Here is a 21,278-nt window from a genome sequence, read left to right on the forward strand (position 1 = left end):
TGCTGGGTCTGGAGTTACTGTGAGCTTCCACGTGCTGGGTAATGAAGTCTTCCCGGACTTATATAACAGAAGAAGTCATCACACATGCCTCAGATCCACACAAAGGGATACACTGCCTGTGTTAATGGAAATTCGCAATAACCAAACAGATGCAAACATTCAAGGCAAGGAAGTTAGCATGTCCACAACACACGTGCACACCCACACTTCTATCAACATTACTTATAATTAGCAAGATATAAACTCAAACTAGTGTTCATCAACCAATGAATGAATACAAATGGTTTTTATATCGTGAGAATAGATTGAATGTAGAATATTAATCATCTATAAAGACAAATGGAATCCTGTCATTTAGGGAAACATAGATAAGCTTGGGGAATATTATATTAAAGTAAGTCAGGCATAAAATTACAAATATTTAATCAAATGTAAAGCTAAAAGGAACAAATTCATAGAACTAGAGAATAACAATTAAAAGCAGTAAAGGGAAGCTGGGAGGAGCTAATGGAAGAGAGCACAAAAAATTTTTACCAAGTAGAAACACACACATACAGACACACAGACACACACAGACACACACAGACACACATACACACACACACACACACACACACACACACACACACACACGCACACATGCACGCATGCACAAACACACATACATGCACATGCATGCACATGCACACGCATGCATGCACATACACACATATGCGCGCACACATGCACACTCACACACGTGCACATGCACACCATGCATGCACACAAATGTGCACACACACTGAAATAGACGTGACTATTGCTGTTGACAAGCCCTCAGCACTGTTTTCTCCTACACACTGTGTTAATTACTAATCATTTGCTTGCTCTTGCTTTCTCATTATAAGAAAGAATATCATATACAGATACTTATCTGAGTATATGTGTATACATATGTGCTTATGTACATGAATACAAATATTTATATTTACTTTTTGTTTTAAAATACATATTTCAAATATTAACAAAGCTATATTATTTTTCTTAATGAGTTGTATGGGTACCTTAATATTAAAATTGAGATTATTATGTTTTATCATACTCTGTATGCTGAAATACTAATTTGAGTCAAGATGTTATGCACAATGTCAGTGTGGAAAGATGTTAGTATAAAATTGCATTTCATTTCAGCAGTTCAATACAGTAAAGAACTTCTGTGGAAATACATTTCAATTAAGCTCATCTCCTGGATGCTAATGAAGATGGCTCTCCGCTCTCTGTGAGGATGTAATTAGCCTCTTCATTTTCTCTCTCATGCTCTGGTCTTATAGAGCAGCATCTACTGTGTCAGCCCCGTGGGTCTATCTCATCCTTTGCAAGTCCCCAAATGTAATTCCTATTAATATGTCTAAAAGATATATGAAGTGTTAGAAGCTTTCAAGTCTTCTCTCCGACGTTTCCTTTATTCTGCTTTAATCTATCATTTTTATATAACTTTTACCTTGGTATATGCTTCTGTGAACTGAATGACATGGCCAGTGGCATGTGAAACACCTGTGCCCAGGCATGTGCATGAGTCTATCAACACTATTACACACTTGCAGAGCCGTTTTCTGAGCTGAGATGTCAATGCATGTGAGCTAAGATCTTCTTTAAGGTGGGTCTCTATGTAGCTCTGCCTGGCCTGGAACTCACTACATAGCCCATACTGGCCTTGAACTCACAGGTCTACCTGCCTGTGCCTCCTAAGTGATGGGACTGAAGGCCCGTGCCACCACGCCCAGCTGAGTTAATATTATTCGCAATATTTTTTTACTAACTTCAAGTCTAATTTTTGGTACATTTATTATCAATCCCATTTTTAAATGTATAATTACAAACTACAATGGGAATCAAATAAAACCTATAATGTTAGCTTACTTTTAATTTTACTAATATTTTATCTTAATACCTATGTTAATTTTTAATAAAATGTGTTTTTACTTTTCACTATTAGGCTACTATTAAGCAGTTTACTTGTTTTTATATCTGTATTACTGAAGAATACACTGATCTAAAGCACCTGATGAATCATTCAACAATTTATTTGAAATAAAGAAAAACAAAGCCCTGCAGGACAAGAAATATGCCATATTCCTTGACCTTGTACTAACTACAGGGGCATGTCATGGCTACAAGTGACTAAAGAAATCACGAGTAAATGGAGCACAAATTACCTCAACACCAAGTGATACCATATTAAATTCTTTCATATCAGGACTCCTGTCTTGCCATATTCAATTTTGTGTAATTTTTATGAGGAAAATAAAACGGTAACTATATTCACAAAATTGCTTTCTTGGGTGTGTGAGTTATAAATACTATTTTGCCATCTTTTTCAAATTTGCAAAAAGTTTACTTCAGAATGACCTTTATGTGAGTGTGCCAATGAGGCCATGACTTATCAATATGGAATGTCAAGGGAGATTTCTTGAGCCAAGGAGTTCATGGCCAGCCAGAGCAGTAAGGAAAACTTAGTCTCAAAATGACATAAAGATGAGAAGGAGGCAGGGTTGTCTGCCCTGTCATCAACACCTAGCACTGGAGAGAAGAGTGAGAGACAGCTGTAGTTTTATTTGCAAATAATGTTATTCCGGTTGAGTCAATTTATAAGCAATTGTGGTCCTTTCCCTGTGACCTCCCAAGATGTGAGTTGTCCATTTAAGAGTTGAATTTTTAGCAAATCTGTCCTCATTTTCTATGTGTCATTTCTAGCACGAGCACAAGTCCACATGTGTGGTTTAATCTGACCTTGGATTTTTTTTCCTTTCAACATTTAGTGTATAATTAAGTGCTCAACATTTCTAATGTATCTTTTAATATTTTCGGTATGTTTTTTACCTTGAAAGTCTTGTCTTTATGTCCACGAGTTTGTAATGATTAAAATTTACTTTCTTCGTTATTTATGTGTATGAAGTTCTAACCAATTTCTAATGTACTAGGTATCTCAATTATTGCATTACCAAATAGTTTTCCACAGTTGAATGGTAATTCCCCCTCCAACTGACTTTCAATAATCCTCCACTGGAGTCTCCCCACATCCCCTCAGATAAACACTAATTTCTTACATTTCTGTGTTTGTTAGGATAATGAAAAGATCAAACATTTATTTCTGTCTTGGGATAAGAACTTTTCAGATCCTAGTTTCCTATATGTTCAGCTGCTTAGTCGATGACCCACTGTTTCCATCTTTAATCATTTTAATCATTTTAATCATGCTTAATCCCCAAGCACCTGTGCAACTGTCCATGCTGTCGCCTAGCTGTAGTGGGGCATTTTATCCCATTTTTATACTTGTGATTTTTTAGTTGTTATCAATTCAAACAGTTGACTAGTTTCTATAATTGAGCACACCCTCATTTCCATTTCCATGGTCTCTAGAGCTCTTGCCTACAAACTTTCTAACTCTCTACAAAGACTTTCTGAAAGAGCTACTGGCAGCACGGCTGTATACAGTAGGTAATCAATGAATCCTTGCTGATCACATAAAAAAAAAGTAGAAGAGGGGAGAAAGCAGAAAGGGGAGAGGAAGGGAGGGTGCAGAGACAGAGAGAAGGTGACAAAACAGAGTGCATAGGGTGACCAGAGAATGAATGTGGGAATGCAGGTATGTGTGGGGTTTGGGTGGGTGAGAGTATGTGTGGGTGTGTGTGGGTGTGTGAATGAGTGTGTTAGTCTGTGTGCCTCTGTGTGCACACACTTTCCTCTTCATGCTAGGTCAAAATTATACCATTTTTAGAATGATGCATTTTAGCAGATGTAGAAGGACTTGAAAATGGATTTTCATTCTACCATTTGTCTTCTGACCCTCTGTGACCTTGATTCTGCTATTAAAACTATGAAGTGTCTGAAGTCAAATGTTTCTGACAGACTCCAGATGGATAACTTCAATATTTTCTTTGCTCTTAACTTAGGAGTTCCATATGCCTTTGAAAGTCTAGCCGACCTGATGTGCTGAAGAAGCTGCTAAAAATGACTGTTATGTCAAAAATTTTTCTGTCACAAGGCAACAAAAGTTAATTTACTACCTTACATATATTTCATACCTAGAATTATATGAATCATCTGTCCACATTCTAGTCAAAAATCAACTCAATTAAGAATGAAACAGAGTTGAAGTTGGGCTAGAGTAAAGGCTGAGAGATTTGAAGGAGGCAGACAGCACAGGGCCATATGGGCCTGTGAGAAGCAGCATCTGTGATGAGATTATGCCATAGCGGAGGAACAAGCCTCCATCAGAGGAGTATCAGTGCTGAAGTTCATGCTGGAGCTAATAACTCCTTCCTCAGAAACATACACCGCAATGCTCAATTGCCTCAAACATCACTCAGCTCAGTGCAAATGGCTGGAGCGTCTCATCGTCAATTCGATTATGTCATCCGGGAAACTGACTGAAGAGTGAACACTAAAGAATGCGGCAGGACCTATGATGCCCATGCTTGCCATCACTAGACAACAAGGGGCAGGCAGTATATGGACGTGATAATAGCAGTGGTAAATGAGCGCAGAAGCAGTGAACGTGTTCTGTGCGTGTTCTACTGCACTTATGCTAACAGAGCTAGCGAGGCAGGACTGATGCCATTCTGAGTTACAAAATGAGCAACAAGAATTCGGAAAGTATATTATTGCAAAAGTGGGATATACCGGACAGGAGAGGTTAAGTATGTTCAAAGTGTATGCTATATAGAAATGAAGAAAAAATATTCAGCTTGGCTTTTTTGACCAGTCAAAAATATATCAAACAATCTTTCAAATGTCTAATTCTTAAATTATTTAAGTGCCTATATATTCTGTTCTAAAAGCACCTTTGATTGACAACAGCAAGCATACAACTTCCAAGATTAAAAACAAAACAAAACAAAAAAATACCAAACAAAATCTACACACAGAATACTATTTTAAGTATCTTTCTTTAAAATTCTTATAAGACTGTGAAAATCAATTTTGCAACATCAACTTCTCCAAAAAGCCATAAAATAGGTATTTCTGCTTCACTGATTCTTGATCATTAGGATACTGTGAGAGAATGAAAGTTTAAAGAGGTCATCGTTTATACCTCAAGTAACTACCAGGCTATTCTCTGATAAATGTGATTCCCTACCCCTTCTCCCTGTCTTTCCAAGGTTAAATGCGTGTAGTCTTGCTACACTGAGGTAGTCTGAACCATGGAGAGACTCACAGGCGTGGAGAGCTTACTCTTTTCACGGGTCAGTTTACATGGACGTCCCTTCAGCATCAGCAGGCATCAGGACTACCCACAAGGCAGTGTGGTAACTGTCAAGTCTTATAGACTTTCACAGATAACTAAGTTAGGGGGTCACAAATTTAACTCAGCAACACCCCATTATTATCTAAGCCCCAAACTGATCTTATGTCTTATTTCGTCATTTCAATCTGTCACTGGTCGGTCATCAATACATTGACTGGCTTCTACTACAAAGCCACAGTTATCTGTACAAAATAAAAATTTGATCATAGTCCTTCTCAGAATAAAAACATTCGAAGCTTCCTATCACTCTCAGTACAAAGATCAAACCCTTTATATAAAATAACAATCACCTTTCACGTCTAACCTCACATCCTGCATCTACGGCTGCTGTAAGGGATGGCCACGAGGTGCGGCGGTCTAAGCGCCATGGACTGGTTACCTTACAATTCTGGAAGTCAGAGGTTCTCCAAAACCAAAAACGAAGCTCTCTGCTCCTTGTGGGTGTCCTAGGATTCCGTGAAGGCAGCCTTCAGGACAAGGCAGATGGCGCCTGATGACTCCTCTAACCTCCTCACATGGGACATGAGTGCATGGACCTCAGACGAAGTGCATGCACCACATACACACACACACACACACACACACACACACACACACACACACACCCAACACCTCAGACACAGGCAAAGGAATGATCTCCCTGCTTTCCAACTCATGTGGATTTAATCATTTAAATGTTTTATGATTTAAAAGGATTTATTTAAATAGAAAATAATGCCACCAAAACATATTTGAAAATTCTACCTATTTGAGATGACCAGTTGGAGATGTTCCTAGCAGCAAGACTACAGATCACAGAGGGCCACAGCTGACATATGAATGCCTATTCCTAAAAGACAGGCTAGGAATAACTGACAATGGCTGACACTTACTCTGCTCTATCAGTAGAGCTAGGCTAGTCCCCACTGAGATTAGGTGACAAAGAAATTATAGTTCATTTTTAAAGTGTTGTCAACTCTTTGTTCCACTTTTAATAATTGCAATTTGTTACATAATAACAGAAGGAAATGTAGTTTCTTTTTTTCTAAGACTTATAAATGTATATGGATGAAGCTTTCCATTAAAAAAATCATTTTCAGTTATCTTTCTAATACCCATGGCCTTTCTAATAGAAACCCTGTTGCTTCAAAATCATTAAGGTTTTTAACATGCATATTTATTGGTCTTTGGAAAGGAGGATTTAGGACAAGTTCTCTTTGGGAGCCAGGTAGAAGGTGAACGTGAATTTATTTAGTAAGATACTATACCAATAGCTCTTTTCCAGAGTAAACTAAGCTTGCCTATCACGTATACCATAACCCTTTCCCTTTTGAAATGGGTTAATACAGGACAATATTTGCAAATAAGGTACTTTCCTGACTTCACTATTAGAGAAAAATATCAGATAAATTGTCAAATAAATTTTATTACACTAAAATATAGGTTACAATGGTCTAAAGTAAAGAGAAGGTTAATGAGACTGCAGCAAACATTTCTTTCAGTACTTAAAAACTGATAATTGTTTCTAAGAGGGATGTAACTGTATCATTATGAGAAGGTTTGTTTTCTGCAGTGCTGGAGATAGGACTGAGGGCCTGAGGTTTGCCGGGTGAGTATTTACCACTGAGCTACATACCCAACAGCACATAACTTCTAAAATAAAGTAACAAAAAATCTCCATAAGAACCCGAATTGTTATATGAACAACAATTCGTAAAGCTGAAGCTAAGTATACATTGATTACTTTAAAAGATTTCACTCATAATTGAATAAGAATGTCCAACTTTCTGATACTGTGAAACATTATCATCTCTAAAGTTCATACAAAAAATTAAGTTTAAAAAATAAAAACAATTATGTAATATTCTGTGTGAATTTATGGTATTTTGTGGAGTGCTTAAGAGCATAGCCACAAACTACAGAACACAACAGTTCACAAGTCAGATATAAACAGGGACCCTCTTTGGAAAAGAAAAGTTAAAATCGACGCATTTTACCATAATGCATATACAAATGGTACCTGTGTCATTTTATTTTTTTCAAAATTTGTTAGATTTCTATATTATCTAAAAAACAAAAACAAAACAAAACAAATTAATAAAAAAAAACCCAAAACCATTCAGCTTATGGTCTCCCATGTGGTAGGTTCTGTGGGGATCCTGAAAACAAAGGACTTCCCATTGCTCTTCAATGCCTCTTTAGCCAGCAGGAGAGTCAGGCACATACAAGTGACACTGACTGACACTGAGGAGAGGAGCCCACCACCCTCAGAGGGTTGCAACTGAGCAGTTTTGTTCGGCTGCAGCTCCTTGGACAAAGGGAGGAATCAGACTAAGAAGGGCTGGGCTCTGTGACTGAAGAGGCCAAGCCAGGACAGGAGGGTCAGGTGCCATCCTGTTGCAGTCCTATTCTTATCAATGTGCCCAATTCCTAGTGCCACACACCCAGTCTCAGTGACACCACCTCTCCTACTGGAGGACGAGCAACTGATGCTTGGAGTAGCTGCATCCCAGGTATTCTTTGGTTCCTTCCCTCCTAAAGAACTCTCCCTTTATATGTAGGAGTGTTTGCCTGCATGTGCATACTGGTACCACTGTGCATGCTATACCCACACAGACCTGAAGAGGGTGCTGGAACTTCTGCAACTGGAGTAAGGACTGGCTGTGAGCTGCCATGTGGGTGCAGGGACCTGTGTAATGGGTGCTCTTAAGCACTGAGCCAGCACTGCTTTCATTGTGTCCCATAAATTTGTATATGTTGTGCCTTCAATTTCCTTAAATTCTAAAAAATCTTTGATTTCTTTATTTCTTCCTTTGCCAAGGTATCATTGAGTATTGTTCAGTTTCCATGTATATGTGGGCTTTCTGTTGTTTTTATTGTTATTAAATACCACTTTTACTCCATAGTGATCTGATAGGAGGCATGGGATTATTTCAATCTTCTTATATTTGTTGAGGTCTGTCTTGTGGCCAACTATATGATCGATTTTGGAAAAGGTACCATGAGGTGCTGAGAAAAAGGTATAATCTTTTGCTTTGGGATGAAAAGTTCTATATATATCTGTTAAATCCAATTGGTCCAAAGCTTCAATTAGTTTCACTGTCTCCCTGTTTAGTTTCTGTTTTCCTGATCGATCCATTGATGAGTGTGGAGTGTTGAAGTCACCCACAATTATTGTGGTAGGTGCAGTGTGTGCTTTGAGCTTTAGTAAAGTTTCTTTTATGAATGAGGGTGCCCTTGTATTTGGAGCATAGATGTTCAGGATTGAGAGTTCTTGTTGGATTTTTCCTTTGACTAGCAAGAAGTGTCCTTCCATGTCTCTTTTGATGACATTAGGTTGAAAGTCAATTTTATCTGATATTAGAATGGCAACTCTGGCTTATTTCCTGAGACCATTTGCTTGTATAATTATCTTCCAGCCTTTTACTCTAAGGTAGTTTTGGTCTTTGACACTGAGGTGTGTTTCCAGTATGCAGCAAAATGTAGGGTCCTGTTTACGTAACCAGTCTGTTAGTCTATGTCTTTTTATTGGGGAACTGAGTCCATTGATGTTAAGAGATATTAAGGAGTAGTGGTTATTGCTTCCCATCATTTTTGATGTTAATTTTATACTAGTGTGGTTAACTTCTTTTGGGTTTGATGAAAGAATCTTAATATCCTGCTTTTTCCAGGGTATAGTTTCCCTCGTTGTAATGGTGTTTTTCCCCTATTATCCTTTGTAGGGCTGGGTTTGTGGAAAGATATTGTGTAAATTTGGTTTTGTCATGGAATATCTTGGTTTCTCCATCTATAGTGATTGAGAGTTTCGCTGTGTATAGTAGTCTTGGCTGGCATTTGTGTTCTCTTAGAGTCTGCATGAGCTCTGCCCAGGATTATCTAGCTTTCATGGTCTCTGGTGAGAAGTCTGGTGTAATTCTGATAGGTCTTCCTTTATATGTTACTTGCCCCTTTTCTCTTACTGCCCTAAGTATTCTCTCTTTGTTTAGTACATTTGGGGTTTTGATTATTATGTGATGAGAGGTAGTTCTGTTCTGGTCCAGTCTGTTTGGAGTTCTGTAGGCTTCTTGTATATTCACGGGCATCTCTCTCTTTAGGTTAGGGAAGTTTTCTTCCATAATTTTGTTGAAGATATTTGCTGGCCCTTTAAGTTGTAAATCTTCACTCTCATCAATGCCTATAATCCTTAGATTTGGCTTTCTCATTGTGTCCTGGATTTCTTGGATGGTTTGGGTTACAAGCTTTTTGCATTTTGCATTTTCTTTGACTGTTGAGTCCATGGTTTCTATGGTATCTTTGGCATCTGAGATTCTTTCTTCTATCTCTAAGATAGCTAAAACTATTCTCAACAGTAAAAGAACTTCAGGGGGATTCAGTATCCCAGACCTCAAACTTTACTACAGAGCAATAGTGATTAAAAACTGCAAGGTATTGGTACAATGTCAGGCAAGCGGATCAATGGAATAGGATTGAAGACCCAGAATTGAACCCACACACCTATGGTCACTTGATCTTCGACAAAGGAGCTGAAAGCATCCGGTGGAAAAAAAATAGTCTTTTCAACAAATCGTGCTGGTTCAATTGGAGGTCAGCATGCAGAAGAATGCGAATCGATCCATTCTTATCTCCTTGTACTAAGCTCAACTCCAAATGGATCAAGGACTTCCACATAAAACCTGACACACTGAAACTAATAGAAAAGAAACTGGGGAAGACCTTTGAGGGCATTGGTACAGGGGAAAAGTCCCTGAATAGAACACCAATAGCTTATGCTCTAAGATCAAGAATTGACAAATGGGACCTCATAAAACTACAAAGTTTCTGTAAGGCAAAGGACACTGTCAAAAGGACAAAAATGTCAACCAACAGATTGGGAAAGGATCTTCACCAACCCTAAATCTGACAGAGGGCTAATATCTAATATATACAGAGAACTCAAGAAGGTAGAACCTAGAGAACCAAATAACCCCATTAAAAAGTGGGGTACCAAACTAAACAAAGATTTTTCACATGAAGAACATCGGAGGGCTGAGAAACACCTTAAGAAATGTTCAACATCATTAATCATTAGGGAAATGCAAATCAAAACAACCCTGAGATTTCACCTCATACCAGTCAGAATGGCCAAGGTCAAAAACTCAGGAGACAGTAGGTGCCGGCGAGGATGTGGAGAAAGAGGAACACTCCTCCACTGCTGGTGGGGCTGTAAGATGGTGCAACCACTTCGGAAATCAGTCTGGAAGTTCCTCAGAAAACTGGGCATGGCACTTCTGGAGGATCCTGCTATACCACTCCTGGGCATATACCCAGAGGATTCCCCAGCATGTAATAAGGACACATGTTCCACTATGTTCACTTCAGCCCTATTTGTAGTAGCCAGAAGCCGGAAACAACCCAGGTGTCCCTCAACAGAGGAATGGATACAAAAAATGTGGAATAATTACACAATGGAGTACTATTCAGCCATTAGAAACAATGAATTCATAAAATTCGTAGACAAATGGATGGAGCTGAAGAACATCATACTAAGTGAGGTAACCAAGTCTCAAAAGATCAGTCATGGTATGCACTCACTGATAAATGGATAATAACCTAGAAACTTGGAATACCCAAGAAATAATCCACATATTAAATGATGTCCAAAAAGAACAGAGGAGTGGCCCCTGGTTCTGGAAAGACTCAATGCAACAGTATAGGGGAATACCAGAACAGGGAAGTGGGAAGGAGTTGATGGAGGAACAGGGAGAGGGAAGAGGGCTTATGGGACTTGCGGGGAGTGGGGACCCAGAAAATGGGAAATCATTTGAAATGGAAATAAAGAATACATCGAATAAAAAAAAAAAAGCACTGAGCCGGCCCTCCAGCCTCCCAGAGACCTTTCTTATTTTCTCCATCTTAGACTATGAGGCTCCTGAGTTTCTTAGAATGAATATCAAATGTGTTAGATACATACATTCATCACTTGAAAGGTAGAACAGTAAAGATGGTTAATCTTTGTTTAAGTGACTCAGAACTGACCACTTAGAGATCTTAGTAAGTTTCTAAAACTTGACCCTGATTTTTTTCTTCATGTTTTGCTACTTGTTACTGAGCATGTAAAGTCTCTTCTATTGCAGCTAAATATTGAACATTGTAGAAATATAACTAAGATGAGATCACATACATTTCATAAGAATAACCCTTTGCTACTTAGGCATTTGCTTAAAAAATTTTAAACTATTTAAAGCTAATTTGCTAATATGTTGATCATAAATCTGGAGTCTTATAACTTTTCTGTTCTGATCTATAAAGTACCACACTTCTCTACTGAGCTGGAGTATCCTGCACTAAGCTGTATTTCAAATTTTTGTCTTGTCTACAGCACAGAATGTAATGGCACAACTACACAGAATGCTGCTGAGACTACTGGTAATAAACTTTAGTATAAAAAATTAAAATTCCTTCTTCTTTTCTAATCATGAAATTGCTTCTTTCCCTAGCTGCTTTCAGGAAGGTGATAGCTAAACTCCATACTCAGCCTACAATTTATATAGCCTGTCAAGAGTGGCTGCTTTATTTTTAATCTATGAATTTTCATCGTTACTCATTTTCCATGGCACTGGTAATTTTTTTCGTGCTTAAACATCACTGCATAATAAGTCGGAATAGTTATACAAGTTTAATGTCAGACAGAGCAAATGAAATGTGGGTTTCTATTGTCTAATGTGTGAGGACACTGGTCACATTCTTCAAGCCGCTAACCACGTGTGCTCAGTCTCAGTATGACAGTGTAGTGGGCTATGCTTAGGTCACATTCACTGTGTGCTTATCTACCTGCAGCAAAACAGCATGTTTCATGCTTACTCCGGGATTCGGGGCTCTCAAAGCCTGACTCCCAGGAATACCTCAGGTAATCCACCTCCAACCCCCCTGCTCTTGCCTGACCTTCCCATCCTTAAAACAGGCCTGCGGACTTCCGTGCCTCACACTGTTCTTCTATCAAGCAGCTCCACTGCTCTTCCCTCTTCCTATCTGGGACTTGATTCAAGTCCTTCTTCAACAAAACATTCATGGCCCCTACTATTTCTCTTCTAGACTACTGAAACATATATTGTTATTTTTAAAATATTAAGTAAACCTCTCATTATCTCAAATTGAGGTTGACAAACATTACACTGAGACATTTTGAAAACAGTATCCATCAGTTTTGTATGCCTTCTTTCAATACAATTCTATACATTAAGACTCCTCGGTTTGTATGTCCAAGGTCTCACTTTAATTTTTCTCTAAAGAAACTAAGCATGGTCACGAAACAATTCGTTACAGTGTTCTACTAAATAGTGCCATAGAATATAGTTATAGAAAAGTTTTCACATGATAATATTTAACAGAAAAATTAAAACTATGCTTAAACTAGCCTAAGTCACCATCCACACACAGGATTTACCTCCCAGGACACAGCCTGTAAGCTTTTCGCACTCATTCACATAGATATTTCAACTTAGGAATATAAAATGCTGAAATAGTGTTTTACAGATTATTTCCCCACTTTAATATTCTAAGTCATGAGCATCTGGTTCTTCTGTCACCTGTGTGTGCACACAGGTGATCATGGCCTTGCATGCATGTGCAGGAGTCAATGTTATCCGCGTCCTCAGCCGCTATCCTGTCTTTTCATGCCAGCTGTAGTACCTTCTAAAGCAGGCCAGGCACTGCATCCCACTGAGGAGTCTCGCTGAGTTGTAAGACCTACAGAAGCTCAGGAGCAGCCACTGGGGCCCTTCTCCCATCATGCTGGCTCAGCTCGCATCACATCTAGGAGCAGGGCAAGGAGAACTGACTACAGACCATGAAAGGGTTAAAGTGTAGATTGTAGAAGATGAGCCTCAAACCGTTTTAACAATATTTTCCTCTTAAACATAAAGATATCTTAGAGCACGTCAGTGACAAATGATTGGCCTGCTTAAGAGTCCAGATTGACAGCTAACCCTTTGGACAACTAGGTTAAGAACCGGTTACAGTCTTAAAACTGTTCTAGACCTGTGAGACAAGCCAGGTGAACATGTAAAGAGTATTACTAGCTTAACTTCACTGCCTATATTATCACAAATACAAAGGACTTTCCCCTTGGTTACCATATTTTTATGCGTACATATTTTTAACTGTTAATAAAAATAAGCAAAATATCCTGGAAAACATACTATGGAAAGAAATGAAAATGATTACTGAACATGTAGCCAAGGGCTCTTACCCACTACTCTCTTCTTTCTGGAGATCCGTGTCTTGCTGATGCTGAGTTCACCAGTTATACTAGAAGGTCTAGCTTGCATACCCTCGCCACCCCGAGCTGGGACTCAGCTGCCAGACTCAGCACTTTGCATGTATGCTGGAGATGCAAAGTCAGAACTCTGTGCTTTGTGTGCCAAGAACTCATCAAATGATCCACCTTCCCAGCCTGATTCTGTTCTTCATACTGCTCCAATAAACCATCTTCCTGGAAAGTCCTAATTGCTTGACAGCTAATGCTGCACCATATGACTACTTTAGTTATCTGAATACTGAGCCAGTAATACACTTCCAGGGTTAAGAATATTGAGGATGGGGAGTGTGAGCCGGTGGGGTGAGTCAGTGGGAGAAGTGCTTGCTACCAAGCCTGATGACCCGACCTTGAGCCCAGGGACCCACACTGTGGAAAGGCAGAATTCCCACACAAATTCCTCTGACCTACACACACACACACACACACACACACACACTTCAAATGTGATACATTATGAAGTATAAGTAATTTCTTTTACATTCTGTTCACCATTCATAAACATTTAATTTATACACACACATACACACACACGCACAGGCTATGTTGGAGGTTAGATTAGCTCTATACAACAGACCTACAGACCAACTCTGTGTCTATGATCAATTGGAAAATTCAGGTACACCATCAACAAAGGTACACCTCATAAACAAAGGCAATTCAGCATAAACTCGGTTTTGCAATGTTCTCCTTTCAAATCAATAGACCACTGAACTCTTGATTCAGAACAAAGAACCAGAACTCCACTGGATAGAGGACCGTGAATTATTTAGCCAGCCTCATTAGTCAAATTTTCCATCTGCTGCTGCTTTGAACAATGTTAGAGTAACCAGCAAACACACACACACACACACACACACACACACACACAAATGACAAGGACATAAATTCTGAATTACTGCTGAGTCAAAGCTATGTTTTATAATTTTGGCAGATTCTACTACACAAACTTGTAGAATGGATTTTTTCAGCTCATACTCTAAAAGCAAATGGTCATAGCGATCTATTGCCATGTATATCAAGAAAATGAGATATTATTTTGAATTTAGATTGTCTAGATAGAAATGGCTTTTGATAAAGTTTTAAATTTTCCTAGTTTACTAACAGTGCAGAATCATCTCCATTACCATTAAAAGGCTTTAAAAGGTATTTCCAGCTTTTGAACTGTGCATCACCTGGAAGGCCAAATATTCTCCTTGGCTGTCTGCCATTGGTTTCTCACTTACTAGGAGCATTTTGGTATACTGATGAGATCACATTGTGGCTATCAAAGATTCTATATACAGATTCTTTTTTTACGAGCAGAGTGTATGTATGTGTGTGCATGTGTGTGCGTGCGTGCATGCGTGTGTGTGTGTGTGTGTGTGTGTGTGTGTGTGTGTGTGTAGCTAGGTATCCACACATGCATACATACATATACTCTGAGGATAGTCATCTAGGAAACATCCCTACAGACTGACCAGCTATTTGATGGGTTGCTGTCCATGCTAGAATGTTGAACATTGCACTCTTATCCCTGCATACCACAACATAGAGAGCACCTTTATTGGGATCTCTATGAAACTATACCAAGAAACCTTCTTTGATTGCAGTGTTTGAGCTAAGCCAGCTGTGGCACTGAGGACTTTAATCCTAGCACAGGAGAGGGAGGGATGCAGGCCTAGGAGGTCACGGGCGTTCTTAGCCACCCAGTGAGCTCCAGGCCAATGTGGCCTATGAGACCCTGACTCAAATCATCGAAAGCGCAATTTTAAATATTTTAGAAATAAAAAGCAGCATCCCTCCCCATGGCCACAGGATACACAGGCCCGCAGTGCTAACCATGCCTTCTCCTCATCAACACAACCCCTCCATTACCTCCTTACTCTTTGATATCTAGAGCAATCTCATCACAACCCAGGACACTGCTGAGCATAGAGCGATTACTAAGTAAATATCTATGAATGAATAGTGAACTACTGTATTTTCCAATATTCTATTTATTAAAATGTATAATTAAAAACTACCCATGGGTCTTCATAAATTAAGGAATGTGAGCACAGATTTAGGGAAAAGGAAGCCTCTCTGGTTTCACAAAATGCTAAACTAAGAAAACCCAACTATACCAAACCCTGTGTAATAAGCCACTATGAAAAGAAAATCTTATCTGACAACATCGGGTAGGGTGGCCTCCTCGCCAATGCAGACAGCTAAGCTGACTCGAGTCATCTGCAATGAACAACCCGAAGTGCGCCTGCGCACTTAAGCCTTCCTCTGTGCGCAGGAGCGGCATGTTCCTTGCACTTGATCCAGCGTGCGGCTGCCATGCTTGTATTACGGCTGCTTGAAAAAAGCCTGTAAGGTCTGGCAATCCATCCTGAAGCCACTTGATTCAGGGAGGAGACAAGCATCTGCTAGGGTTGAGTCACCGCTCTCTGCCTGGCTGGCCTGCATTGTTCATGAACACGTGAGCTCTGCGTTCCTGTCAGACTTTCTTCCCTAAAAGCTATATTGGAAGAAACACTAGCTTTATCCAATAAAATAACTTCTGAAGTGCCATTGAAATGTTAGATTACGTGAATTCATACTTAGATTTTCTCAAAGTCTACATTGTATCTCAAATTGTCTGATATTGGTTTCATTATTTTCCTTTTACACAGATTTATAGCTTTGAATATCTAGGTGTCTGTTTCCAATTGAGGATCTTATCAAAGCAGAAGACTTCCTTTCCTCATATCCATGTTCACATTCCTTACAATGCACAGCTGTTGTAGCTTCTACTGAGTCTGTGCTCTGTCCCACACACAGGGTGTGCTCCTCTCTGCTCTGCTATCTTCAGAAGGCCCTTCGCCACTTCACTGTCCACAGCAATAGCTCCTCGTCCATCATCCTGCATGATGTTAAAGCAACAATACTGTACAGAGCTAACAACAAAACACATAACAGCAATGGGGAGGGGTACACGCGAAAATGAGGTCAGCCAGGGATGAAGGGTGCGGCTCTACGGCAGAGTGCCTGCTAGGTACCCAGGAGGTTCTGGACAGAACCATTAGAAATTAACCATCGAGATGTAAGAAAAGGAATGAGGGAGAATATACCATTTACACATGACAAGGAAGGGCTCTCACTGAAGTAACTCTCTAGAAGCAACTAAATTAAGAAAGAACAGGCCACAGAGGCCCACTGGCGATCAGGTAGTCCCATTTACAACAGTGCTCGCCCCTCTCCTAAGCCTCTGCACAGGCCCTGGGAGGTAGGACAGGAAGAAATCGGTCAGCAGGTGAGGAGAAAGTCGTGAGGCACCCCTTCACTAAGAGCATTACTATGCTGGAAAAATCAAGCCATGCCCCCACTCTGGCTGTTTAGTTTCCCTGCACTTGTGAGTAAATACAGGGAACAAACATAAGAAACTGCCTTAGCCACTTAGGCATTACAGTAATAAAATTGTATTTTGATGAATAAGAGAAAAAACAAATGGGAAACAGAAATTGCATCTAAAACAAAACAACATTCTTTACGTAGACTAAATAAAAAGTCTATAAAGATGAAAATTAGATATTTTATTGCATATTATATGGTTAAATATATTAGCTTCTTACACAATTTAAATCAAGAAATAGATTCAGTAATAAGAGGACAAATAACTTTTCAAAGGACAATATATGGTGATACTACCACAACAAAATCCATGTCAATTTGTTTCCCACTCATAACTCAAAGTGGTCTTCCATGACCTTTGTGTTTCAACTCTTTACAAAAGACTGATAGGATTCTTTGAACAATGCATTCAATAAACAGACCCTTGCGTTCATATTTCAAATGCCAGGTTCAAGTCAGGTTAGTGTGCAGATGGGCTTTGCTTTCACCCATAGCACAATCTCCTGCAGCTTTTTAACCCTCTACAGCTTCCAGCACTCCCTGATTGGCATATCTAGTACTATAAAATGATGGGGTACTCAGCATTACAGATCGGACAGAAGGATAATAATTGACCATGTAATAGTCCACAGAATCTAACCCATTACCTAAGTTCACTTCATGGAGATTTGTATGCAGCGAGAGATGTAATTTTATTTGAAATTATATATTCTACTCAGACCCAGGTCTGCAAGTTAGTTTCTGCCATGGATTTGATCTGTAATGTGAACTTGACAAACTATAAATTGTACAAATATCTAGTTAGCTTGTAAAGCCAAGCAGCAATATATGTAAAACAGTTTAAGATCTATTAACCTAATGGGTACAATGTATGCTCCTGGCTTGAGGCTGATTCACAATAGGATACACTGTAAGTGAAGTTCATACTCAAGTGTATAATTAAGAATACAAAGCACTTGCCATTTAATTGAAAAACTAGGTGTAGACTGAGACATTACAGGTAATCTCGGCCTTATGGATTTTGAGAATCTGGGTATAAAACAATCAAAGCAAGAAAAGAAATTGTCAAGTTATATGTTATAAAAGGAGTGTGAGGTAAAAATTAGTGAGTGTCTACATTGTGGGAAGGATAACAGGACTGATCTATAAAAATCTACTAGATACATGTCACCTACCAATTTTAATGTCTTTCCCATTTTTACACCGTTCTTCATGTTGCACAGACCTTAAAGGAAAGGCCCCCGTCATTCGCACCCCAGTTCCCTCAAGTGTCAACGTGCTAAAGAGAAGGCTCAGTAGGTTCACTGCTGCACTGTAGTGTAGGTCCCTGAGGTGCTGTCTGGAGCACACACACTCCTCATGCCCACTCCTAACCTCACAGGTCTCTTATAGATCTTACACGTAAAAATGATCTGAAGTGAGCTTTGACCCAGCTGCCTTTTTAGCTTTAACCAGTCCCAAACTTTCAATGCACTGTAAACCTAAGGCTCAAAACTAAAACTCTGACTTCCTCCTAAATGCTAGCCCTCTTCTTTGATGTCTACATCTTCAAACCTTTTGCTAGAACCTTTCCAAGTATGATCCTCACATCTTTCAAGATAAATTGGGAAAGAAAGAAAACAAATTAGGCCATTTGTATCCTAGCAAATGCTGGGCAGAAAGGCAATGTGTCTTCAGAAAATTAAAGGAAGTCTATATCTCAGCTAGACTGCCAGGAGTTATTGGTGTTCGCAGAAGTAATTTGTCTCTGACTTTGGCACGTACCCTAAAAGCTTTCTTCTGTGACAAATGCTAACAAAGTATTGTTTTTTTAAAAAAGAAGCAAGACATCAGCCCTACCTTTGGAATAGGGTTCAGCAGAACCACCCCAGACTTCTTGGTGATGACTTGCTTGGTACTGAAGTGGTGCTCTATGAGCTGAGGGATATTTGAAAACCCGGTGCCCTCAAATCGATAGAGATTCTGGGGAGAGAACAACAGCAGAGAATTATCAGGAAGACATTGTTTCAGAAAAAAAATTGATCTTAACCAGGAGTTAAGTTCTGTTCAAGGAGAGCTGACAGTGCACAGCAATATAAATATTTCTAACAATACCCAACTGCATACTTACATATAATAAAATATTAAAATAGACAGAAACATGAAACTCTATAATTTACTACCAAATATTCTGACAAAAAAAGTTCAGACTAAACATAACTCACATCATCATTATAGTAAGAGGGAAGCTAACAGAACACAACTGCATTTTATAAAAAATGATGACTAAAGCAAACAAGGCAGCTGCCCACTCAAGTTTAAGCACAAGGGAGATGTTTGCACGAATCTCCACGGACGCTCCATCCGAGAAGCCTTCAGTGCCAGAAATACTGTCAAGGTTCAGGAAGCCCAATAAAATAATAAGATACTCATTTCTTATTTGCTAATACAATAGGTTTTTCTACTGTCGGACATCAATGAACCATTGATATATAAAGAGTAAAGATGGACACATCATTCACACAAGATGAAGATGAAGAAGGGAAGAGCATCAGCAATCAGCCTTTGAGATCAGCAAGCTCAGGGCCGGGCACCGTTTCAGATGCATTTTGTTATTTCAGCGCATGTGTCGCATGTGGGGATGCACATGGAGGCCAACGCTGGCTAGACAGACAGGCAGTTGTGAGCCTAACAGAACTTCATCCTCTGCAAAAGCAGCACGGTTCCTAACAGCTGGGCCAGCTCTCCAGGCTCAGAGTTAAGCACACTTCACATTCCAAGTCAGAAGCAGAGTTTTTTTCACACTGTCTTTCCTGGTTTTCATACTTAGACAGTAGTTTGGTTATTATGTGTAAGAACTGACAGCAGGAAGTGTAGAAATAACCAACACACTTTTCAATGGCAGGACTGCAATGCACTGTGACAAAGCTTCCGGGTGGCTCCTCCTTGGGTTTAACTAACACATAGGAAGTGTCAGAGATGCAACATGAATGCGTACCACTTTAAGAAAACTGTTAAGAGACAGAACTTCCCGACTTTATAAAACTAGGAAGAGGGAGCAGGAGTGACTGTCAGAAGCTGAGAAGGAGAACATGGGAGAAGCTGAAAGAAGCTGGATTAGCCAGACCAGAATGCCACTGGAGAGGAGGTGGGTATTCTGCCCTTCCCTAGCATAGCGTGATAGATACTGTTTGCAACAATAAATAATGGAGAGGAAAACTAACATGTCAACAGAGTAGTTGTTACCCTGCAGTAGTAACACCAACTGCAACAACGTTTCAACCAGACATGATTTCTACCTGTATCTTCTTTCAATTTATGCTTAAGACGGCAATCCCGACAATCCCAATCCCGAGGATAGCTCCTTTGCTTTGCTTAATTAAAATCCTTTCTTCCCTCAGCATAAAAGGCACAGATGGCAGATGGTAATCTGGGCTCGGGCAGTCTTTCCACTCCATCTCTGACCACTCTCCCTCTTTGTTCACTATCTCCCAGCACCTTCCTGCTCTAAAGTACGAGATGCACTCCCTCCTCAGAACTAGAGGTTTGCAACAAGAATGGCTGTGTAAGGCAGACAGCCCTGTGGGGGATATCTCCTTTACTGAATTCCTGTATAGCTCTCAGCAGTGTCTAGTCAGTGAGGTGAACGCTAGTCACCTACAAACACAAGGTCCACTTTCACAACACAATTTTGTTTCTTCTCTCTTCTGCATTATTGACATTTTCTCCTTAGAATGTGTAATTATTATGTTTGACCCCATTATCACATATTTTGTATTTATTTTTTAAAGGTGTGAGTGTGCATGTTTGTGCCTGTGTGTGTGTCCACAGAAGCCAAAAAAGGGGGGGGGATGCTAGATTCCCTCAGGCTAGAGTGGCAGGTGGTGGTTGTGAGACATTTAGCATGGATGCTGGGGGACTCCAACTCAGGTCCTCCGGAAGCTCTCTCTCTCCAGTCCAGATTTTACTTAAGATTTTTGTTATCTGCCTTCCGTCTGGAATGCAAGCACAGCCGGCAAGAGATTCATTTCTTTTTCACTCAGTGTGACAACCCTATGGTCTAGTACAATCTGTGGCATATATGGCCTATAGAGACATGTGAATGACATGAAATTCATTAAGTGCTATAAAGAGACAAAACAGACAGCTTACATATGGTTCACACACTTGAACACAAGATGTTAATGTGCAACACTGAATAATAAGTAATAAGATGAAGTCACACACAATGAAATCTCCCATCAACCCTGTTCTGAGTCTTATGTAACCTTTTATCTGTCCCCAGAACTACACAACATCTTATGTAACCTTCTATCTGTCCCGAGAACTCCACAACTACCTAATAAAACACTAGATTTTCTGTTTCCCTTTCTTAATTTAAGA

The 21,278-nt window shown here is 39.6% G+C and overlaps 1 protein-coding gene across 5 annotated transcripts in view; it reads right to left on the reverse strand.

Moving 5' to 3' along the window:
- Positions 1-21,278, reverse strand: part of Fer (FER tyrosine kinase) — a 306,510-nt gene that overhangs the window by 135,998 nt on the left and 149,234 nt on the right. For all 5 annotated transcript variants that reach the window (XR_007979418.1, XM_052192262.1, XM_052192260.1 and 2 more), the window contains one exon: positions 18,756-18,878. Coding sequence is in view for 4 of the 5 variants with exons in the window: in XM_052192262.1 (XP_052048222.1) it covers positions 18,756-18,878 (123 nt within the window). In the remaining variant the exon portion in view is untranslated. The remainder of the gene's footprint in view (positions 1-18,755; positions 18,879-21,278) is intronic.

The sequence above is a fragment of the Apodemus sylvaticus genome, chromosome 9, assembly GCF_947179515.1.
Source record: "Apodemus sylvaticus chromosome 9, mApoSyl1.1, whole genome shotgun sequence".
Classification (NCBI taxonomy): domain Eukaryota; kingdom Metazoa; phylum Chordata; class Mammalia; order Rodentia; family Muridae; genus Apodemus; species Apodemus sylvaticus.